Genomic DNA, 23,276 nt, shown 5'->3' with positions numbered 1-23,276 from the left:
GGCTCGTTGAGGGCCCGACTTGAAATTGTTGACGTAAGGTTGATTATTAAATGCAAACTACGCGCGGGACAGCCGCAGTGACGTCAGCGCGGTCGCCGTGCGCGAGAGTATGAAGAAGCATTTAGCATAGTGCCACCGCCTTGTAATGTCGCTTTTATTAGCCTGTCGCCAAGACGCTTGATTGCTTCAGATCCCATTCATCCATCCATTTTCCGAGCCGCTTCTCCTCACTAGGGTCGCGTGCGTGCTGGAGCCTATCCCAGCTGTCATCGGGCAGGAGGCGGGGTACACCGTGAACTGGTTGCCAGCCAATCGCAGGGCACATAGGAACAAACAACCATTCGCACTCACAGTCATGCCTACGGGCAATTTAGAGTCTCCAATTCATGCATGTTTTTGGGATGTGGGAGGAAACCGGAGTGCCCGGAGAAAACCCACGCAGGCACGGGGAGAACATGCAAACTCCACACAGGCGGGGCCAGGGATTGAACCCGGGTCCTCAGAACTGTGAGGCTGACGCTCTAACCAGTCGGCCACCGTGCCGCCGCTTCAGATCCCTTCATTTGTTTTTTTCGGTTCCTATGAACTGACATTCGATAGCGAAGTAATAGTGTGAAAGTGTGATGGATCCAAATAAGGGCAAGTTAAATGGTAGTAGGTTAGGTAGTATCGATCTGCTGCCTAATGGTAAAATTACTCAATGTGCAATTTTTTGATACTAACTATTAATCTATTTATATTATACATGTGTGCCGGAAGCCAATATCCCAACTGCCATTTTTACACACGTATTAAAGGTAACTGCAGGTACTACAGAATATAAATCAGTGTGTATCTGATTTACCAGCCAGCAATGTTTTGTGATAATGATTTATGTAAATGGCTTGCCTTTCATTTCCATTGTTTTGTCCAACAAAACTACATGTTGGTTTGCTGGAATTTCTATTTTGCAGTCCTGATTGTTCAGGCTACCGCAACTGTGCGCTGAAGATCCCTGAGTTTTACCGAAGGTACAGGAACTACAAAGTTGGGTTGGGGATGTTGTTTTGCATTGAATAATCTGTTGAACCCACATATAAAGAATATGACACAGATAACAGAAGGTTCGCTATTGTTTGAAATTGCTCCCTTACGTCGTATGGTCGCCATTTTGGGTTTTGGGTTTGTATGCGCCTGTAAATGTTTGTTCTGTATACACACAAGGACCCACTTTGGTTGTTCTGTTTTAACCAATGGAGTTACTTTGACTTTAATAATAGTTTGCCTTGTGTGGGACATTCAACTCGGTCGGACAGTTTATGTCACTCAAAACAAATCCGTATGTCAGCACAGAACCAAACAATAGTTCCTTTTCTTATACCGCTGGCCGTCAGCTTGACACGTGGTTTAAATGATGAAACTTACACGATGGTATGAGATAACGAAGTCATGTGCTCATATTTTTTCCGTTCTGCAGGCTGTCAGAGGAGGAATCGAGTGCTGATTTTGCTGCTGTTTATTGTGGAATGATGTTCATTAATTGTTATTCATTGTATTTTTCTCACAATGAGAAAAATACAATGATCTCTTTTGCTGGAGATCTGGAATTAACCTCTACCTGAATTTTGGGTCCATTACAAACAAACAAGAAATTTTTAAAAGTCATCATTGCTTTTCACATTGGATAATAAAATGTAGGCGGTACGGTGGACGACTGGTTAGAGTGTCAGCCTCACAGTTCTGAGGACCCGGGTTCAATCCCCGGCCCCGCATGTGTGGAGTTTGCATGTTCTCCCCGTGCCTGCGTGGGTTTTCTCCGGGTACTCCGGTTTCCTCCCACATCCCAAAAACATGCATGAATTGGAGACTCTAAATTGCGCGTAGGCATGACTGTGAGTGCGAATGGTTGTTTGTTCCTATGTGCCCTGCGATTGGCTGGCAACCAGTTCAGGGTGTACCCCGCCTCCTCCCCGATGACAGCTGGGATAGGCTCCAGCACGCCCGCGAGGATTTCCAAGGCACCTAGGGCAAGTGAATACAGCACTGAGACGATCAGAACGTGCCATCCTTGAAGAAGCTAAATGGTCCGGTGAATAAGGCAAACAGCAGACGTTACAGTAAATTTGAAAAGGTCCGACATGAATGAATAAAGGTCACATAGATAAATCCATATGAAAAGGCTACCGTCCCTGGCAAACACCCTCCCTGCAACATCATAGTGATGGAACGTTTTATGACGAGCCGACATCGGTGCAAAGTAAGTCCACTGTCTGGGTACAGTACAATCGAAAAGGTCAGACATAACAGATAATGGTCATATATAGTCATTAAAGCTACTGTATATGAAGAGGGTACTTTGGCTGGAAGTGAAGGAGGAGTTGGAGAAATTGGAAATTATGGGCCCCGAGCCGTCACCTTATCGTGGTGGAGGGGTTTGTGAGTCCCGATGATCGTAGGAGCTAAGTTGTCTGGGGCTTTACGCTTCTGTTAGGGTCACCCTTGGCAAACAGGTCCTAGGTGAGGGACCAGACAAAATACGGCTCACAGACACCTTATGATCTTCTTCTTCTTCTTTTCCTTTCGGCTTGTCCCGTTAGGGGTCGCCACAGCGCGTCATCCTTTTCCATGAGAGCCTATCTCCTGCATCCTCCTCTCGAACACCAACTGCCATCATGTCTTCCCTCACGACATCCATCAACCTTCTCTTTGGTCTTCCTCTAGCTCTCTTGCCTGGCAGCTCCATCCTCATCATCCTTCTACCAATATACTCACTCTCTCTCCTCTGGACGTGTCCAAACCATTGAAGTCTGCTCTCTCTAACTTTGTCTCCAAAAAATCGAACCTTGGCTGTCCCTCTGATGAGCTCATTTCTAATTTTATCCAACCTGGTCACTCCGAGAGCGAACCTCAACATCTTCATTTCCGCCACCTCCAGCTCTGCTTCCTGTTTTCTCTTCAGTGCCACTGTCTCTAATCCATACATCATGGCTGGCCTCACCACTGTTTTATAAACTTTGCCCTTCATCCTAGCAGAGACTCTTCTGTCACATAACACACCTGACACCTTCCTCCACCCGTTCCAACCTGCTTGGACCCGTTTCTTCACTTCCTGACCACACTCACCATTGCTCTGGACGGTTGACCCCAAGTATTTAAAGTCCTCTACCTTTGCCATCTCTTCTCCCTGTAGCCTCATTCTTCCCCCACCACCCCTCTCATTCATGCACATATATTCTGTTTTACTTCGGCTAATCTTCATTCCTCTTCTTTCCAGTGCATGCCTCCATCTTTCTAACTGTTCCTCCAGCTGCTCCCTGCTTTCACTGCAGATCACAATGTCATCTGCAAACATCATGGTCCACGGGGATTCCAGTCTAACCTCATCTGTCAGCCTATCCATCACCACTGCAAAAAGGAAGGGGCTCAGGGCTGATCCCTGATGCAGTCCCACGTCCACCTTAAATTCTTCTGTCACACCGACAGCACACCTCACCGCTGTTCTGCTGCCCTCGTACATGTCCTGTATTATTCTAACATACTTCTCTGCCACTCCAGACTTCCGCATGCAGTACCACAGTTCCTCTCTGGGTACTCTGTCATAGGCTTTCTCTAGATCTACAAAGACACAATGTAGCTCCTTTTGACCTTCTCTGTACTTTTCCATCAACATCCTCAAGGCAAATAATGCATCTGTGGTACTCTTTCTAGGCATGAAACCATACTGTTGCTCGCAAATACTCACTTCTGTCCTGAGTCTAGCCTCCACTACTCTTTCCCATAACTTCATTGTGTGGCTCATCAACTTTATTCCTCTATAGTTGCCACAGCTCTGCACATCACCTTTGTTCTTAAAAATGGGCACCAGTACACTTTTCCTCCATTCCTCAGGCATCTTCTCACGCACTAGAATTCTATTGAACAAGCTGGTCAAAAACTCCACAGCCACCTCTCCTAGATGCTTCCATACCTCCACAGGAATGTCATCAGGACCAACTGCCTTTCCATTTTTCATTCTCTTTAATGCCTTTCTAACTTCCCCCTTACTAATCATTGCCACTTCCTGGTCCACCACACTTGCCTCTTCTACTCTCCCTTCTCTATCATTTTCCTCATTCATCAACTCCTCGAAGTATTCTTTCCATCTACCTAGCACACTGCTGGCACCAGTCAACATATTTCCATCTCTATCCTTAATCACCCTAACCTGCTGCACATCCTTCCCATCTCTATCCCTCTGTCTGGCCAGCCTGTATAGATCCTTTTCTACTTCTTTAGTGTCCAACCTGCCATACATGTCATCATATGCCTCTTGTTTTGCCTTTGCCACCTCTACCTTTGCCCTGTGTCGCATCTCAATGTATTCCTTTCGCCTCTCCTCGGTCCTCTCAGTGTCCCACTTCTTCTTAGCTAACCGTTTTCCTTGTATGATTTCCTGTACTGTGAGGTTCCACCACCAAGTCTCCTTCTCTCCTTTCCTGCCAGAAGATACACCAAGTACTCTCCTGTCTGCTTCTCTGATCACCTTGGCTGCAGTGGTCCAGTCTTCTTGAAGCTCTTCCCGTCCACCTGTATCACCTCTTCCCGAAAAGCTGCACAACACTCGTCCTGTCTCAGCTTCCACCACATGGTTCTCTTCTCTGCCTTTGTCTTCCTAATTTTCCTCCCCACCACCAGAGTCATCTTACACACCACCATCCTATGCTGTCTAGCCACACTCTCCCCTACCACTACCTTACAGTTGGTAACCTCCTTCAGATTACATCGTCTGCACAAGATGTAATCCACCTGTGTGCTTCTACCTCCGCTCTTGTAGGTCACCCTATGTTCGTGCCTCTTCTGGAAAAAAGTGTTCACTACAGCCATTTGCATCCTTGTTGCAAAGTCTACCACCATCTGTCCCTCCAAGTTCCTTTCCTGGATACCGTACTTACCCATCACTTCTTCATCACCCTTATTACCTTCACCAACATGTCCATTACAATCTGCACCAATTACGACTCTCTCTCTGCCTGGGATGCTCAGAACTACATCATCTAGCTCCTTCCAGAATTTCTCTTTCACCTCTAGGTCACATCCTACCTGTGGGGCATAGCCACTAATCACATTACACATAACACCCTCAATTTCAAATTTCAGCCTCATCACTCGATCTGATACTCTTTTCACCTCCAAGACATTGTTAGCCAACTCTTCTTTTAAAATAACCCCGACTCCATTTCTCTTCCCATCTACACCATGGTAGAATAATTTAAACCCTCCCCCTAAACTTCTAGCCTTACTGCCTTTCCACCTGGTCTCCTGGACACACAATATATCAACCTTTCTCCTAATCATCATGTCAACCAACTCCCGAGATTTTCCTGTCATAGTCCCAACATTCAAAGTCCCCACATTCAGTTCTAGGCTCTGTGTTTTCCTCTTCTCTTTCTGCCGAAGAACCCGCTTTCCACCTCTTCTTCTTCTTCTTCTTTGACTTCGACCCACAGTAGCTGAATTTCCAACAGCGCCCTGCAGGTTGACGCCGCCGGTGGCGGACGTTGTTAACCCGGGCCACGACCGATCCGGTATGGAATTCTTTGGATGAACGCTCATATTTGTTTGGCAAGGTTTTAAGCCGGATGCCCTTCCTGACACAACCCTCTGCATTTATCCGGGCTTGGGACCGGCCTACAGTTTGCACTGACTTGTGCCCCCCATAGGGCTGCATTTCACAGACACCTTATGATGATAAATATAAATGGATCTAGGTTTCCCTTGCCCAGACGTGGGTCACTGGGGCCAACCTCTGGAGGCAGGCCTGGAGGTGGGGCTCGAAGGCGAGCGCCTGGTGGCCTGGCAGAAGCTGGCTCTCGGGACATGGAATGTCACCTCTCTGCCACAGGAAGAGCCTGAGCTGGTGTGTGAGGTTGAGAAGTTCCGGCGAGATATAGTTGGGCTCACCTCCACACACAGCCTGGGCTCTGGTACCACTCCTCTTGAGAGGGGTTGGACTCTCTTCCACTCTGGAGTTGTCCAAGGTGAGAGGCGCTGAGCAGGTGTGGACATATTTATTTCCCTCCGACTTGGCGGCTGTACGTTGGGGTTGACGCCAGTGGATGAAAGGGTAGCCTCCCTCCGCCTTCGGGTAGGGGGACAGGTCCTCACTGTTGTTTGTGCCTATGCGCCAAACAGCAGTTCAGAGTTCCCACCCCTTTTGGAGCTCTTGGAAGGGGTGCTGGAGAGCGCTACCGCAGGTGACTCCCTCATTCTGCTGGGGGACTTCAACGCTCACGTGGGCAATGACAGTGAGACCTGGAAGGGCATGATTGGGAGAGCGCCCCCCCCAAGAACTCGAGTGGTATTCTGTTATTGGACTTCTGTGCTCATCATAGATTGTCCATAATAAACACCATGTTCAGACATAAGGGTATCCACATATGCACTTGGAACCAGGAGACCCTAGGCCGCAGTCGTGTCATCGGATTTGCGGCCGCATGACTTGGTCACTCGGGTGAAGAGAGGCTCAGAGCTATCAACTGATCAGGGTATTGGCTCTGATGCTGGGGGAAGCTGCCAGTGTGATCTGACAGACTCAAACGTATTGTGAGGTTCTGTTGGAAACATCTGGCCTGTCAAAAGTAGGTTCAACTCCCACCCCCCCCCCCCCCCTCAGTAAATACCTCCTGTATTTACTGACATTGGTTTTCTGAAGTGTTCCTGAGCCCATATGGTGATATCCTTTACACATTGATGTCGGTTTTTGATGCAGTGCCGCCTGAGGGATCGAAGGTTACGGGCATTCAATGTTGGCTTTCAGCCTTGCCGCTTACATCCAGTGATTTCTCCAGATTCTCTGAACCTTTTGATGATATTATGGACCGTAGATGATGAAATTCCTAAATTCCTTGCAATTGTACGTTGAGGAACATTGTCCTTAAACTGTTCGACTATTTTCTCACGCACTTGTTCACCAAGAGGTGAACCTCGCCCCATCTTTGCTTGTGAATGACTGAGCAATTATTTTCTACCCAATCGTGGCACCCACCTGTTCCCAATTAGCCTGTTCACCTGTGGGATGTTCATTCCAAACAGGTGTTTGAAGAGCATTCCTCAACTTTCTCAGTCTTTTTTGCCACCTGTCCCAGCTTTTTTGGAACGTGTTGCAGCCATAAAATTCTAAGTTAATGATTATTTGCTAAAAACAATAAAGTTTATCAGTTTGAACATTTAATATCTTGTATTTGTAGTGTATTCAATTAAATATACATTAAACATGATTTGCAAATCATTGTATTCTGTTTTTATTTATGTTTAACACAACGTCCCAACTTCATTGGAATTGGGGAAAATGAACTTTCACAACACTGGCTGACACATTCTCACATGCACCAGTAGCCTCAAACACAGGTACAAACAAAGATTTAATTAAAGAAACCAACAGAGAGCAGCTAAAAGAGGACACTGTTTGTTCAGAAGTCATGTACTGTTGCCACAGCAAGTGGCCGGACTATAGTAAGCTCACAGGTAGAGTCCTAAAAGGTTCTAGACTTGTCATTCCCACAGCGATACGCAGCTCTGTTTAGGCAGCCTTTCATGACAGACATCAAGGAATGACAAGATGTAAGGAGCGCCCAGAAAAACGATGTGGTGGCCCCTAGACAAGCCATGCTGTCGATATAGTGTGCCTTGCAAAAGAAAATCTATTATTTCAAGTGTCGTGCGTGCCACCAGTCTGGAAGGACGTATGTTACTAAATCCAGAAAAAACCAGCCGTCATTTTCGTTCCATTTCGCCGTTTGTAGCAAATCTGACGATGCGCTTGCTCTCAGTTTGACCCGGAAAAGTAGATGACGCTATTGAAAAATGGGAAAATGGCCTGTTGAAATTGTTGAATTTTCATCTCAACTAATGAAAAACATTCGGGTATTTTTCTAGCAAAGAATCAAGGTTTCGGTCACACGTTTCGTAATGATTTGCGTTGATTTCTGGACAGAACATTTTAGCAAATTTATGACATAAAAAGTGGCATAAAATTCTTAATTCTTGTCCGATTCTTACAAACTAGGGCACTTTTGTGTGTGTGTGTGTGTGTGTTTATCACTCCTCTACCCAATGATATCCTTAACACATTTTCAGACCAACATACAAGCATTTTTCTTTTCTGTGTGTGTGTGTGTGTCTGTGCCTGCCTGCGTGCGAGAAAGCGATTACAGCATGCACCCCAAAAGATGCATGTTTTACGCTTACTTATGACCATAAAATAAAGCTAATTTTTCATATGCACATCCAAAACAACAACAAAAACATCTTCAATTTACCTACCGTGAGGTGTTTTCTGAAGTTAGAAGTGGGCTGAAATATCCAAGTTTGGGGAGTCACAAGACGACGCTGCATGATAAAACTGTTGTTTTTCATAAGCTGTAGTGGAGCTCAATAGAAGACTTTGTATGTGGTCATGTGACTGCCTTGTGCCGTTGGAGTGGTCGCGTTGGATTGGCACAACGGCACCAGATGCGGAAGTCGAAGATTGCGCATCCAATAATTGATGAATAACCAATAATTGATAACTACAAGTAGCCAGCGGTATTTAGATCATTGTAATGGAGTAAAGGTTCAGTTTCCTCAAAACATTAATACTCAAGTAAAAGTCAAACGTATGATGCATTAAAACTACTCTGACAAGTACAATTTGTCCAAAATGTTACTTGAGTATGTGTAACGGAGGAAATAAAGAGCGTTTCTACCCACCTCTGGTTAATATTGACTGACGGCAGAGAGTTGACATGTTTGAGATGTTAGACCTATTTTAGGGGAGCTGAAGCCCCCTGAATAGGCCCGATGACACCATTGGTGCAGGTTTTCCTTTCCTTTCAAACTGTTAACCCGCTATTGCTCTGAGCAAATCTTGGGCTGCTAGTAATGTGTTGAAACCCATTATTTTTTGAAAAATCGGCAAATTGTTGACCTGCAAATAGTGGCAGTTCTTGGATGCCGTGCCTAGCAAATATAGATTTTAATGTACAATCACATCTTCTGATCTTGTAGGCATCAATTTAGCTACAGTATCTCCACATCGTGAGTAGTAATCTACTACTAGTAGATAGAATCGGCAACCGAGAATAAATCTGTTGCCACTTTTTGACATGGTTTCTCTGGAAGGTCACAGTGGCTCGTTCTTTAATGCATGTTGTGCAGTTTTTACCATCTCTTTCCACTGGCTTCTTAGTCTAGTCATGCAGTTAAAGTCTTAAGTCAAATTGACAGTAGCAACACAGATTTAACACGGCTTGTGCCGTGAGATGTCAATCATCTAGGCTGGCACCTGGGGGTGGGGGGGTCCAATCATGTTTCAGGGGGGTTCCAGTGCTAGTCCCCCTGCCAGAGTTTACTGGGTCTTTAAATTGTGGTATTTTTAAAGACAGGACAGAACTTTCAAAGGTTCCTCATCGCTAAATGCAGCTTTGGCTCTCTCTAGTGGCCTCTTACATCAACAGGCCAAATTTTAAACTCTCCACTCTTAATGCACAATTTTTTGAAAAACAACACTAATAATGTATCTATTTATATGATTCGTTCATGTTTCCTTTAGGGATCATAGGTACTGAGAGTGCAAATTGAGTCAGTATCATACACCGCGAATCATAATCAATTTAATTTAACCTTTATTCATCCACGTAGGTAATTGAGAACAAATTGTCTTCAGCAACAATCTGGCTGCAGACAGGAAAGTCAAACGAGGCAAAATGAAAGCATATACAAATAAAGACATGTACAATGTGATGTACACGAAACAAAACAGCACGTACACAAAACGCAGTAATAATAATACAATCGCTCCAAACCCGGAAATGCTCTTGCAGCAGTGGGTGACCCACGGCTCGTGACCATAGGTGAGGTGTAACGACGTCTGCCATCTCGTGGTGATTAAATTGTGCCATTATAACTTAAAACTGATTAGGTATAATAGAGGAAAATCGTACAAGACTGACGAGTGTATTTGATGGTTCTGTCATTTTCGTGGCTGCTTTTGAAGAGAAGTCAAGGCAGCAAACTGTTTTGGCAAGCTTTCGTGAAAACGAGGCAGAGGGCCCGACGTGCACTGCGCCCTGCGGGTCTTGAGTTTGACACCTGTGGACTGGAGTGTAACAAGTGGCCATAGCCATTTTTATTACACAGAGCTGCTAAACGCCTTTTCTATGACGACTGAAGCTTTCCGTGAGATGAACAGAAAATTCGGTTTTAATCACTGTCTGTTCCACGCACATGCTAGCAGTCAATGTTCTGTCCCGTCCGCAAATACGTCAATCCGGAGACGATCTAACAAGTCAATGTGTGGCCCTTGTGCTTCTCGTTAGCGGGCTAATGAGCTGTCTCCACGGTCTGGTCTGCGTCTGCTAACGGTGCGAGTGCGGACCTTGTGTGGGAGGAAGCGCGGGGGTCAGCCGGGCGATGGCGTGCGGCACTTAACACAGGAAGGAGCTCGTTAAAGTGTCATTTTTAGCCAATATGCTCGTCTGCGTCAAGCAGGGGCGCTCAGCCGTACTTCTGCCATCACGGGAGCAGAATGACTCTCGTCCATCATTGTCAGAAATATGCTCATATTGCTTTCACAGGCGGTGACTGAAAAACCTTTCGAAAGTGCACCGATGGAGCGTTATGTCATGCCTAACTAGATGCAATTGTTCCCAGTAGAATATGGACTATATGTCTTGAATGGAAACAGGGTTTTAATAACAATAATCATCATCATCATCATCATCATAAACGATAATACGTTACACTTGTGTTGTACAGTGTTCCCTTGTATATGGTAGTTCACTTATTGCAGATTTAATGCACTGCAGATTTTTTTTGGTCGGGGGGGGGGAAGATTAATAAGAGTCTGGGGATGGGAGCTTCATACAGCTTTAAATATGTATAAATAATCAAATATAATAATATGTGGTAGCTAAAGATAGCACAAATTCTGTGCATCTTAGTACAGCAACAGGTGAACATTAAAGGAGACATCCAGCATTTTTAATGTACTTTAAAAATGATGATGATTTTTTAAAATTTTTTTTTTACAAATAAAACGGTGAGCAGTCCCTCGGCGGTGCCAACTTAGTGACTTTGTTTCTTTATTTAGCGACTGCTTGTGGTGTGATCGGAGACTTCTGGAGACTTTGATACTCCCTCCAGAGCAGGAGATGTGCAACTGTGTGTCCACACTGCAAATAATGGCGCTTACGTAAAGCCACCACTGGCTAATTTAACCATATCCCCAAACAGCAGTGACCTGATATGGCCACTGCTGCAAAGCCTTTTTTTTCTTTTTTAGCTTCAACATATTTTTCCAATTTTCCATTTATTTTCCTACCATTACAACCGCCCTTTTTTCTTAAGGATTGATAAACTGAAAGGCTTAAAGTCCTTCTTATAAGAAAAATAAACCAGCAAACCCCTGATTATTATTAATACGATCTGCAAGTTCTGTATGAATCTCACATAGGCAAATCAAACTTTTGTACTCTTTAGATGTTTCTTCTATGAGCCAATAATGTCAGCCAGCCATTTTTCTCTTGTCAACAAACAAATCAAGCAACACCATATAACCATACAGTACTTGGTCGAAACATTACATTTGAACAAAAATACAGCAATTTACAATTATTGGTATTTTTAGTACACACTATAGAGGGCAGGTTTACTCCAGAAAAATTGCATATTTCTGTTAATGTGTATGAAGAGGTGCTGCTGTATCAAAATTAGAAATGACCATGGTTACGATATGTTGGTTTTAGAAAGTCAATCCATTCCTCTTTTGGTGTGGCTTAACATTTATATTGAGTATGTAACCTTTATCAGATTTAATATTTTGGTGTCAGACCTTCCCCAAAAGTGTTCTGCTTCTCTTTCCTAGAAATTGTGTTCAAATGTACAAAACAATCAAATTAATTTTTGCCTGACCTTTTCATGCGTTATGTCATTGTAGTCATGGTCTTGGGGCCTCATTCCACCCCCACCCCTACCCCACCCTAATGGCCTGGGGGCGCTACTGAGTGCATTTGGGGCAATGTTGCCTTTTTGGACCCCTCTAGCAACTATAGTTAAAGAAAGCAAACAGCAACTTTTGCATTTGAACAACCCAATAATATATTGTTCATACGAGATGACCACAAATAAATGCACTTTGATTAGGAGAAAACAACAACAACAACAAAAAACATCTCAATAAGAAGTGAACAATACTCCAGTTAATTTTTAAAGTGCAGATAAATTTTTACTACATTCTCCTTCTTTGGAAAAAGTTTTGTTTGTTGAGTTTAGTACATTCTGGCCCTGTCCCCAAACGCCTTCCTTGTTTAGTTCTTTTAACTTTCCATGCACCTTTCGTCATGTCTCCTCACAGCTAAGATAAATATTTCATGAAGTGCCCAAGGCTTTCCCTGGCACACGCTGCGGAGAAGAAGCCATGATGGCAGAGGAAGCCCAAACAGTCGAGGAAGTGGATACAGAGGAACCTAGCAACTGACAGCACGTTTTTATTGAAATAGTCCACTTTGCCTCCTCTTGGCTTATAATACTGCATGTTCTTCGTTGACCTTTTCTCTTCTTCTGCCAACTGCTCTACTTTACTCATTGCATGTTTTCTTTATTGGCTTTAATGGGAAAAATGTTTTATCTGGAAACGTAAGTGTTTGTGTACATCAAAACAAAAATATTACATAACAGACTCCATTCCAAACAAAACGGTGGTAGGAAATTGCTTAGTACATTCTACAGGGATGTCCAAACCTTTTCCATTGAGGGCCACAAAAATAAAAATGGAAGGAAGATGGAGGGGCCCAACTTCACCTTGTGTTTATGAAACATGCTAAACACCAATTCAATGTAATATCCTCATGAGGGTTGCGGACGTGCTGGAGTCTATCCCAGCTGGCTTTGGGCGAGAGGCGGGGTTACACCCTGAAATGGTTGCCAGCAAATCGCAGGGCAACTTATGCGGAGAATTTAATCATAACTAAAGAAAAAAATAGTTTATAGGTCAGCTTGGTTTTATCAGTGACAAGCAAAAGGTTATTAATCTTCGTGTGACATCTTTGAACATTCAACTTTTAAGAAATGTTTAGTAAAAAAAAATTGGTGTGACATTCAAATTTCTTTACAATATTAAATGGAGATAATGTGACACATTTTCATTCTTTATGTGACAAGAGTGGTAGATGGTTGTTGCACTAAGACTCAGACAACAAAGGATCACCCTTGTGTTCTTTACTGTGAAGGTGAGCAGCACTTAATAAACCACACACACAAACCAAAGTTGAAGCAATTTACATTTATTCCATTGAAAAAGTTAAACTTTCATAGATTATAGATTCAGGGCCGACAATTTAAACAGTTTCAAGTATTTATTTGTTTATTTTTTTACATAATTTGGGTTTCCAGCTCATAAAACCTACAAAATCAGGAATTAAAAAAATGAGAATACTGTGAAGAAATCACCCTTTACTACTCAGTTTTTGTATAAAAAAATAAAAGAAAATTAGGGTCACATTAAATCAATCAAAATATGATACTTTCTAACGATATGTTCATCATTGTAGCACTTAGTTCTTAGCCTCCTTTTAAAAATATCAATGCTCTCTTCGGCCCTGACCTCCTCCGGTAGTAGTAGTCTAATTGGAATGATGCCTCGCCATGGGATTTAGAACTGACTCTGGGTATTACTAAAAGGCCAGTACCGGAGGACCTGAGGGTCCTCGAGGGTTGGTTTGATAAAAGAAGGTCTTCTTGATAAGAGAGGGCAACACCATTAAGTGTTTTATAAATTAATAAAAGAACCTTAAAATCGACCCTGAAACACACAGGGAGCCAATGCAGGGCCTCTAAAAGGGGAGTGATGTGCTCCCTCTTTCTGGTCCTCGTTAGCACACGGACTGCTGAATTCTGCAGTAGTTGCAAGTTATGAATCGTTTTTTTAGGGAGACCAGAAAGGAGTGCATTACAGTAATCAATGTGAGCGGGCGGACTCTGTCAATGTTTAAAATCCAGTGGTAAAATCCATTTGTTACTATGTTATTGACGTGGGATAAAAGTTAGGCCAGAGTCAACGATAACGCCCAATTTTTTAACTTTGTCTGATGGGTTAAAAGAAAGCTGTTGTAATTTTAACATTAGTTTCTCTCTCTAAGTTTCAGGACCAATAACTGAAACATCAATTTGTCCTGGTTGAGCTGAAGGAAGTTTTCAGCCATCCATGAGTTTATTTCTAAAATACAGTTAAAAAGAGTACCAAACGGGGTGTGGTCATCAGGAGAAATGTATATTTAAAGCTGAGTGTCATCAGCATACCAATGAAAAATAATTCTGTGTCTCCTGATGACTTCGCCAAGTGGCAACATGTATACAACGAAAATGTGTTGGACCTAAAATTGACCCTTGGGGAACACCGCAGTCCAACGTGTGACCTCCTGACATGATAATGTAGCGGACATGCACGCCGCAATTTTGAGGCGTCACAGAGACTCGTGACCACCTGAGAACTCCCACTCCTCCATGCTGTCTTGCTGTGAGACGGCAACTAGGACAATGCCTGGTGTACGTAAAGTGGACCTTAACCTAATTAGCAGCTTCCCTTCAAATCTTGATTCCTGTCTTCAAAAGACTTCTTCCCCGACCAAAGGATTGGAGAGACACTCCCTTCAAGCAGACTATGTGGTTAATATTCACCCATGCACGTGAGGCGCCACCCAATGGCGTTGAGAGGAACTGCATGCAGAACTTGTGGACATTCCTTTGTTTGTTAACAGAAGATAAAATGCCCGTTTTTATACCTTGCAAACTGTAGAAATATTCCAAATGTATGCCTTGGTGTCTGTGTTCCCATTCTCACTTTGACAGGTCCTCTACATGATTTTGAAAGCTGTTCATGATTTTAAATCAAACAGTACGAAATGTTGTATTGAACAATAAGCAACCCATCTTCCACGACCAAAGTTTAAACAATGATTCTATGCGTGAGAGTATAAAGTTGGGAGTGTTTGAGATGATTATTTTAAAACCTATTTACTCAAATTTGACTCAAAGATTCAGGCTAGTGGGCGTGGTCCTCTCCAAGTCGGCCCTCTTCCTATGCCCCGCCCCTGGGGTATTTAACTCTAAACTCACACCTTTCTCAGAGGAGAACAGAACTGGAGTAGGCTTCTTTTTACTTCTGTGCTGGTTGCTCGGCAGCTGAGTGGCCTCTTGCCACCCCTCCCCCTTCTTTTGTTCCCTTTTTGTCCTCGGGCACCTCCAGGTGCCACCACGTGCGCGAACACCCCCCGCAACTAAGCCGGCGGCGTTTTCAATCGAAGAACTCGACCATGCGGCTCCGATCTCTTTCCCTAGCCACGATCGGTCGGCGGGGCCTCAACGAGCAGCTGCTGGGATCCCTGACGGATCCTGCACGTCTCTCAGGGCCAGAGCTCGGCTCGCCACCAGGTCAACCGGCAGGGAAGTTATGAGCGCATCCCAAATGGGACAACAACTTTCCTTTTCTATTTCTTTTTTCTTTTTGTGCATCTGGGTTTCCTTCAACCAAACCTCCTTCGTTTCCACTTGAGATCCGGAGGTAGACCACCCTCAAAGACCAGCTGATCAGCGTTTGTGAGTCGACACTGCAATCCTTACGGTGATGTACAACATCAGTGCGTAATAATTGTGGGGAAATTACTAGCTTCATACAAAATCCCAACTTTGCCTTCTCCCGCTCAGACTCAACGCATCAAATGTTCATTTAGTTTAGCCCAGTGAAGACACACGATGTCCTGATTTCCATTTTCGTACGCCTTATTTACTTTCTTCCGTTTACCCTCATCCATCCATCCATTTTCTACCGCTTATCCGAGGTCGGGTCACGGGGGCAGTAGCTTAAGCAGGGACGCCCAGACTTCCCTCTCCCCAGCCACTTCATCCATCTCTTCTGGGGGGGATCCCGAGGCGTTCCCAGGCCAGCCGCAGGATGTAGTATTCTCCAGCGTGTCCTGGGTCGTCCCTGGGGTCTCCTCCCGGTGGGACGTGCCCGGAACACCTCACCAGGGTGGCGTCCGGGAGGCATCCGAATCAGATGCCCCAGCCACCTCATCTGGCTCCTCTCGATGTGGAGGAGCAGCGGCTCTACTCTGAAATCCTCCCGGATGACCGAGCTTCTCACCCTATCTCTAAGGGAGAGCCCGGACACCCTGCGGAGGAAACTCATTTCGGCCGCTTGTATCCGGGATCTTGTTCTTTCGGACCCACAGTTCGTGACCATAGGTGAGGGTAGGAACGTAGATCGACCAGTAAATCGAGAGCTTCGCCTTTTGGCTTAGCTCCTTCTTTACCACAATGGATCGATACAAAGTCAGCATCACTGCAGACGCTGCACCGATCCGCCTGTCGATCTCCCGTTCCATTCTTGCCTCACTCGTGAACAAGACCCCAAGATACTTGAACTCCTCCACTTGGGGCAGGATCTCATCCCCGACCTGGAGTGGGCACGCCACCCTTTTCCGACTGAGGACCATGGCAGATTTGGAGGTGCTGATTCTCATCCCAGCCGCTTCACACTCGGCTGCGAACTGCTCCAGTGAGAGTTGGAGCTCACAGCTTGATGAAGCCAACAGAACCACATCATCTGCAAAAAGCAGAGATGCAATACGGAGGCCACCAAACCCTCAAAATACGTTTGGGCCTGCCACGTCGGACCGGCATCTTCCCCCACCATCGGAGCCACCTCACCAGCAGGTGGTGATCAGTTGACAGCTCCGCCCCTCTCTTCACCTGAGTGTCCAAGACATGCAGCCGCAAGTCCGATGACACGACTACAAAGTCGATCATTGAACTGCGACCTAGGGTGTCCTGGTGCCAAGTGCACGTGTGGACACCCTTATGCTTGAACATGGTGTTCGTTATGGACAATCCGTGATGAGCACATAAGTCCAATAACAGAACACCGCTTGGGTTCTGATCGGGGGGACCTTCCAGGTCTCACTGTCATTGCCCACGTGAGCATTGAAGTCCCCCAGCAGAACGATGGAGTCCCCAGCGGGAGGGCTCTCCAGCACCCCCTCCAAGGACTCCAAAAAAGGGTGGGTACTCTGAACTGCTGTTTAGTGCATAGGCACAAATAACAGTCAGGACCCGTCCCACCACCCGAAGGCGGAGGGAGGTTACCTTCTCGTCCACCGGGGTGAACCCCAACGTACAGGCGCTGAGCCGGGGAGCAATAAGTATACCCACACCTGCACGGTGCCTCTCACCGTGGGCAACTCCAGAGTGGAAGAGAGTCCAACCCCTCTCGAGAGGACTGGTACCAGAGCCCAAGCTGTGCGTGGAGGCGAGTCCGACTATATCGAGTCGGAACTTCTCGACCTCACACACCAGCTCGGGCTCCTTACTTGCCAGAGAGGGGACTTTTCACGTCCCGAGAGCCAGCTTCTGTAGATCGGATCGCCAAGGTCCCCACCTTCGGCCACCGCCCAGCTCACACTGCACCCGACTCCTATGGCCCCTCCCACAGGTGGTGAGCCCATGGGAAGGGGGACACACGTTACCCTTTCGGGCTGTGCCCGGCCGGGCCCCATGAGTACAGGCCCGGCCACCAGGCGCTCGCCTTCGAGCCCCACCTCCAGGCCTGGCTCCAGAGGGGCCCCCGGTGACCCGCTTCCGGGCAAGGGAAAACGTCTTCCCGAATTTTTTAACATCATAGGGTGTTTTGGGGCTGTGCTTTGTCTGGTCCCTCACCTAGGACCTGTTTGCCATATTTTTCTTCATGAGGGGCCTGACAATGGCCATCTTAAAAGTATATGGAAAGACCTCTGCATTCAGTCAACCCAACATGCATTTAAAAAAAACTGTGCCCAAAACAATACAACCCAAACCAAATATGCATCCATTCTCTAACCCTCTGGCGTCAATCCCTGCTGACTTTGGGCAAGAGGCCAGCCAATCACAGGGCACTTTTAAACAAACAACCATTCACACCGACGGACTATTTAGAGTCTTCAATTAACCGACCATGCATGTTTTCGGAAAGTGTGTACCTGAAGAAAACCCGCAGAGGCACAGGGAGAAAATGCAAACTCCACAAAGGAAGGCCAGATTTGAATCCGGCACCACAGAACTGTGAGGCCACTGTGCCGCCCCCAAAGCAAACATTAAAACAAAATATTAACACACATAACATTAAACAATAAAGCAACTGAACCATTTAACTGAAGACATTAATTCATGACCTAACGTTTACATAAAAAATTGAAACAATTGAAATTAATTAAAGTAAAATTTGATATCTTGCAACATTCAACTTTTCCATCCATCCATTATCTGAGCCGCTTCTCCTCGCGGGCATGCTGGAGCCTATCCCAGCTGTCATCGGGCAGAAGGCGGGGTACACCCTGAACTGGTTGGAGACAATTTAGAGTCTCCAATTAATGCATGTTTTTGGGATGTGGGAGGAAACCGGAGTGCCCGGAGAAAACCCACGCAGGCACGGGGAGAACATGCAAACTCCACACAGGCGGGGACGGGGATTGAACCCGGCACCTCAGAACTGTGAGGCTGACGCTCTAACCAGTCGTCCACCGTGCCACATTCAACTTTTGTTCCATTTATTTATTTTTAATACAAAAAAACCCAATGAGTTACTTTTTAACATTTGACATTTAACATTTGAAGTTTTTCTCATAACCATTTAATGCTGTCTGTTTGATTTTATGATGGCCCCCGGGACAGACTTTGGACACCCATGACATAAGGCGTTTTGTCAGAAACAGAACGTCCAAGCATCTCATGCGGCCTCGTCCTGTCCTTCATGTAGGGCCTTGCTGTGACGGACAGCTGCCAGCAAGCGGCCCGCATAGTTTCACACCTCGACATTCCCTCCCTTGCAGATGGCGGCCCGGGGAAACCACAGGCTACAGTGCTGGCGCCAGCTCGCGCAGCTCGGGGCGGGGCAGCCGAGCCCAATCAATAGCTCTGCATTTCCTGTCCATTTGCTCAAGTCTCTTCATTAATAATTACTGCTTTGAGAAGCTTCAATGTTCTGGCTGGCTGGGCCAAGCGAAGAGGGCTGGGTGACCCTTGCCCGCCCCTGACTTGACTTGGATCACATCACAGACACAATACGGTGACACGGATCACTTTTTGTGCCATTTCCTTCTCTAGGGAGGGAATATCATGTCAAACTCAAGTTAAGAACCCAACAATTGTTACACTTATCAACTGATCAAAATATTTGATAGAACATGACTATTTGGGGAAGTTTGTCCATTTGTCAAATGTGCAGATGTGATCAAATGCAGCTGAAAGGATTACTTGCTTCTTATGGGAAACTTTTCCACTTAAAAATCACAATTGAAAACTATAAATAAAGAAGCTTGTTGACTTCTGATTTGTTCAAGGTTGTAGACTATTTTTTCCCCATAGGAAATAGAAATCAACCAATTCAGGGGTCAATTACATAATGTTTGACATTGCTATGTAAAAAAACAACACCAAGTCACACAGCATACACGTTAAATTGCAAACAATACGACCCAAAAAAGTCTCGTAAATTTGACACGACGGAAAAGAGCCTTGTTAACAATCCATACAATTAATGGATTTAAAATAAAAACAAAACAGTTAAGTATGGGAAACCAGGCTTGAAAATGGTCACGATTGAGACATTGTTTCAGCTTGCAGACGCTGTGGGAGCTAAGAGCTCAGAAAATCCCACCTCCCCGGAACTTTCAGCTGTCAATCAAATACAGGCCCTTACTTCTCATGTACATCCTTCTCTCATGGCTCCTTTCCCTCCTTTGAAAGTCAGCGGGACAACGTGCTTCTGTAGCCGCCAAAGAGTGCACCAAGTGGCCACAACCGCGTGATTTGCACCGTTCCCCATGGATGAATTTTTCTCCTCCTCCTCCACGCCCGCGTGCCAGGCAACAGGCTGACATCTGGCCGTAACACTGTTGTTGCCGCTGGACCGCTAGCGGCTTCTCTAACCGCTGTCGGGCTGGCAATGGGCTCGGTTCGCTCGCGGCCTCGCAATACAACCGGGGTGGTGCCAGACAGCAAGTGCACAAATAACACATTACACTTCAGGGAAGATGTAACTTGTTTCAAGTTGTGGGCATAGTCTCATGGCCAATTGCACACTATACTTTCTTTTTTTTTTTTTATCCTGTTCGGCTGTTAGGTCAAGCAGAATGGAGAAGCTCTGTCCCTTTTGCCTGAACAGTTTTACTGTGCCACAGTGGAGTTTTTATACTGTGGTTCTTTGTATTCTGATGGCGATTTATTGAAAATTTCAGCCGGACAGAAGGTGGTTTAAAGGGGAGTGACAGGAAAAAAAAGAGACAGTGACATCAGTATGAAAGATAAATAAATTGTCTATATGTACATAATGTATATAATGATATGTAAATGTATATAATTGCCCGCTACACTGGTAGAACTTAAGTTATTTATGAACAAGTGCAATTCCACCAAATGGCCACTGCCGGGAATAAGGGCGCCTGATTTTTATATAGTGGACGTCACGTGGCTAGTGCTCAGCCCCGCCCACAAAATCAGGACCATTTAGAAGGGGAGTTTTAAGCCATTAATTCATCTTCCGTACCGCTTATCCTCACTAGGGTTGCAGGCATGCTGGAGCCTATTCCAGCTGACTCTGGGCGAGAGGTGGGGTACACCCTGATCTGGTCGCCAGCCAATCGCAGGACACATACAGACAAGCAATCATTCGCAATCACATTCACACCTATGGGAAATTTAAGACATAGCTCAACAATTCAGTACTATATTATTCTCAGTCTTTGCACGTTTTCAGCACTTATCCTCTAACAATGTATTTAGAGACAAAACACGAAAATTAGTTTGGTTGTACTTTTAAAACACAGGAGGACCGGTGCGGCTGGCCAGCTGTCACATGACGGTATTTCCAGCCAGGAAAAAAAAAAACTACCTCTCGCTCGGTGTGCTTGCTGCTGGGGCAGTCGGGTAACGTTTGCACGACTTGGCCAAATGGGGGAACCTGTCCTCGTTCTGGGTGCACCAGAGCAGCTGGTTCTGCATTGTGGGGGGCTCCCTTACCTGGTTCTGCCACACTTTACTAAAGCTGCACATTCAAAAATAGAAGACAATTAAAACAATTGAGATGACTGACTCAGCACACGCATAAAAAAAAAAAAAAACCCTCACTCTGCCTCCTCATCATGCCAAAAACACATGATTAGCGACTAGTCAACATCACGCTTTAAAAGTCATTGTGGGGTAGTAAAGTCGACAAATTGACTAGTCTGGACAACCCCAGCTCACACACCATTAAAATGAAACATTTGCATCTGTCCCACACGTTGAAGAAGTTAACCATGGTAAAACATTTTGCCTTATGCTTCCTTGGGTCCTTATTAACTTTGTCAACAACCGATGCTGTAGTCTTACTGCTTTAACTAAGAGTTCTCTTACATCAGTTTCTGGTGTATATTCATATTTTCTCACTTATTTCTCTCCCCTTTTTGAGGCTAGTTCTTCTTTTGGAATATGCATCACAAAAAAAAAAAAAAACACCCAAAAGGCAAACAAAGCAAAACCTATACTGATGTCTCTTAAACTCCTTTAATCTTTGAAGGTCTTAATTCCTTTCTGGCGAAATTTCAACTTCCATTCCTAGCCTTTGCAGATAAACATGGAAAAAAAAATGAAGACTATGCATCAATGCTAATTTAAAGCATGAACCTAAATTTTTTGTATTTTTCCAAGAAGTAAAATCTATGCTGTTGCAGCACATTCACAATTTAGCTCAACTGTTCAAAGAGTCCACGAGAGAGCACCTGATTTAATGAATTTGTTTTCATAAGTCAAGTCATCATTTTGCTGGCCTCTGCACAAAAGGACCAATGGCGCTTCACTTTTAAAATCACAAATGTGTGCGTGTGTGTGTTTGTGTGCATTTAAGTGAATCCTGGTCAAAATTTGGTGATGGGGGCGGCGATGTTTTCCAAGGCAGATCGAGCCTCGGAGGAGGGGAAAGCCTGGATGGCCTCCAGAGCCCTGTTGCCATGGTAACAGCATAAGTTGACTGCCGAACTCACGCCTTTCTCTGACTTAACTGCTGCCAAAAGCTGTTGAGAGACCAAAACACACATTATTTGTTCTTGTCATGTTTGTGTTTCCGCTTTTGCTGCTACCAATCATTGGACACCCAACAGAGAGAAGCTCAAGAGATTGAATACACAAACATATTTTCATACGAATTGTGACGAACATATTTGCAATGCCTCTACATAATTGTTGTGCAGGTACACACTTGTCAGCACAATAACTTTCGTGTGTTTTAGTTATGATGATGATCGTGTGTGCCGTTGTTGTGATTCCCTTCTAAATCCAAAGCGATTGTTTTTGAGTCTGACGACAATATTTGTTTGTGATGAGCTTCCAGCACAATTTGGTTTTGTGACTTTCATTTCAATGAGGCAACATGAATGTTTGAAACAAAAAGGCAAAAAGAAATTAAGGAATGTTGAAAAAATAATTTGAATCAGCCCTAACCAAGCACGTTCCTACACGGAGTGATTGGACGTTCATCTATGCCTGCTGTTGATGTTTTTGCTGTGGGCGTTTTACTTCATGAATTGTAGAGGAGGTAAGCACCATGGCCCACTCTTCTTTTTCAAAAGAGATCAGCCTCACCCTCGTGCATTATCAATTTAGAAGAGACTCTTTCTTTACGCTCACATCACAGCATATTGCTTGCAAAACCCCCGTCTGCAATGTTGTGGACTAAAATTCCCGCTTGCTGCAAAATTTCACGGTTCTTCATACATTGTATGTTCTTACATTCGATTGCATTATTACTGGTGGATATACCATTTCATCAACAAGCCACTAAATTAAACTTGAATAATGTACAGTTCAAACCAGAAGTTTACATACACTACATAATAAGCTTCCCCCCCCCTCACTGTCTGACATGAAATCAGACTCTTTCTGTTTTAGGTCAATTAGGATTACCAACATTATTTCTATTTGCTAAATGCCCAAATAATGAGACAAATTTTCATTTCTTTCTTTAAAGTCAGAAGTTAATAGATGTTTTATTAGTATTTGGTACCAGTGCCTTTAAGGCATATGACATGGGTCAAAAGTTTTTGCATAGACTTTACACCGATCTGATCGGCCGATACCGATCGGATCAGATAATTAGCATTTGATGCTGATCGGCTTTAATGTCATAATTCGCCAATCCGATCGATGACGTCATTGATCGGCTCCGCGCGTCGCCATCGTGCACGATATATTTGAATCCAAAAGTTAGTTTATTTTTA

At 44.8% G+C, this 23,276-nt stretch overlaps 1 protein-coding gene across 2 annotated transcripts in view; it reads right to left on the bottom strand.

The window, feature by feature from the left end:
- Positions 1-13,336: 13,336 nt before the first annotated feature.
- The window catches only part of pdss2 (prenyl (decaprenyl) diphosphate synthase, subunit 2), a 56,134-nt gene continuing 46,194 nt past the window's right edge, over positions 13,337-23,276 (bottom strand). For both annotated transcript variants that reach the window (XM_061794646.1, XM_061794645.1), the window contains one exon: positions 13,337-22,073. In XM_061794646.1, the coding sequence (XP_061650630.1) occupies positions 21,918-22,073 (156 nt within the window). In that variant the 3' untranslated portion in view covers positions 13,337-21,917. The remainder of the gene's footprint in view (positions 22,074-23,276) is intronic.

Source organism: Phyllopteryx taeniolatus, chromosome 13 (assembly GCF_024500385.1).
Source record: "Phyllopteryx taeniolatus isolate TA_2022b chromosome 13, UOR_Ptae_1.2, whole genome shotgun sequence".
In the NCBI taxonomy this organism is placed as follows: domain Eukaryota; kingdom Metazoa; phylum Chordata; class Actinopteri; order Syngnathiformes; family Syngnathidae; genus Phyllopteryx; species Phyllopteryx taeniolatus.
Note: the sequence above shows the minus strand (reverse complement) of the source record. Positions and strands in the feature narration are given on the sequence as shown.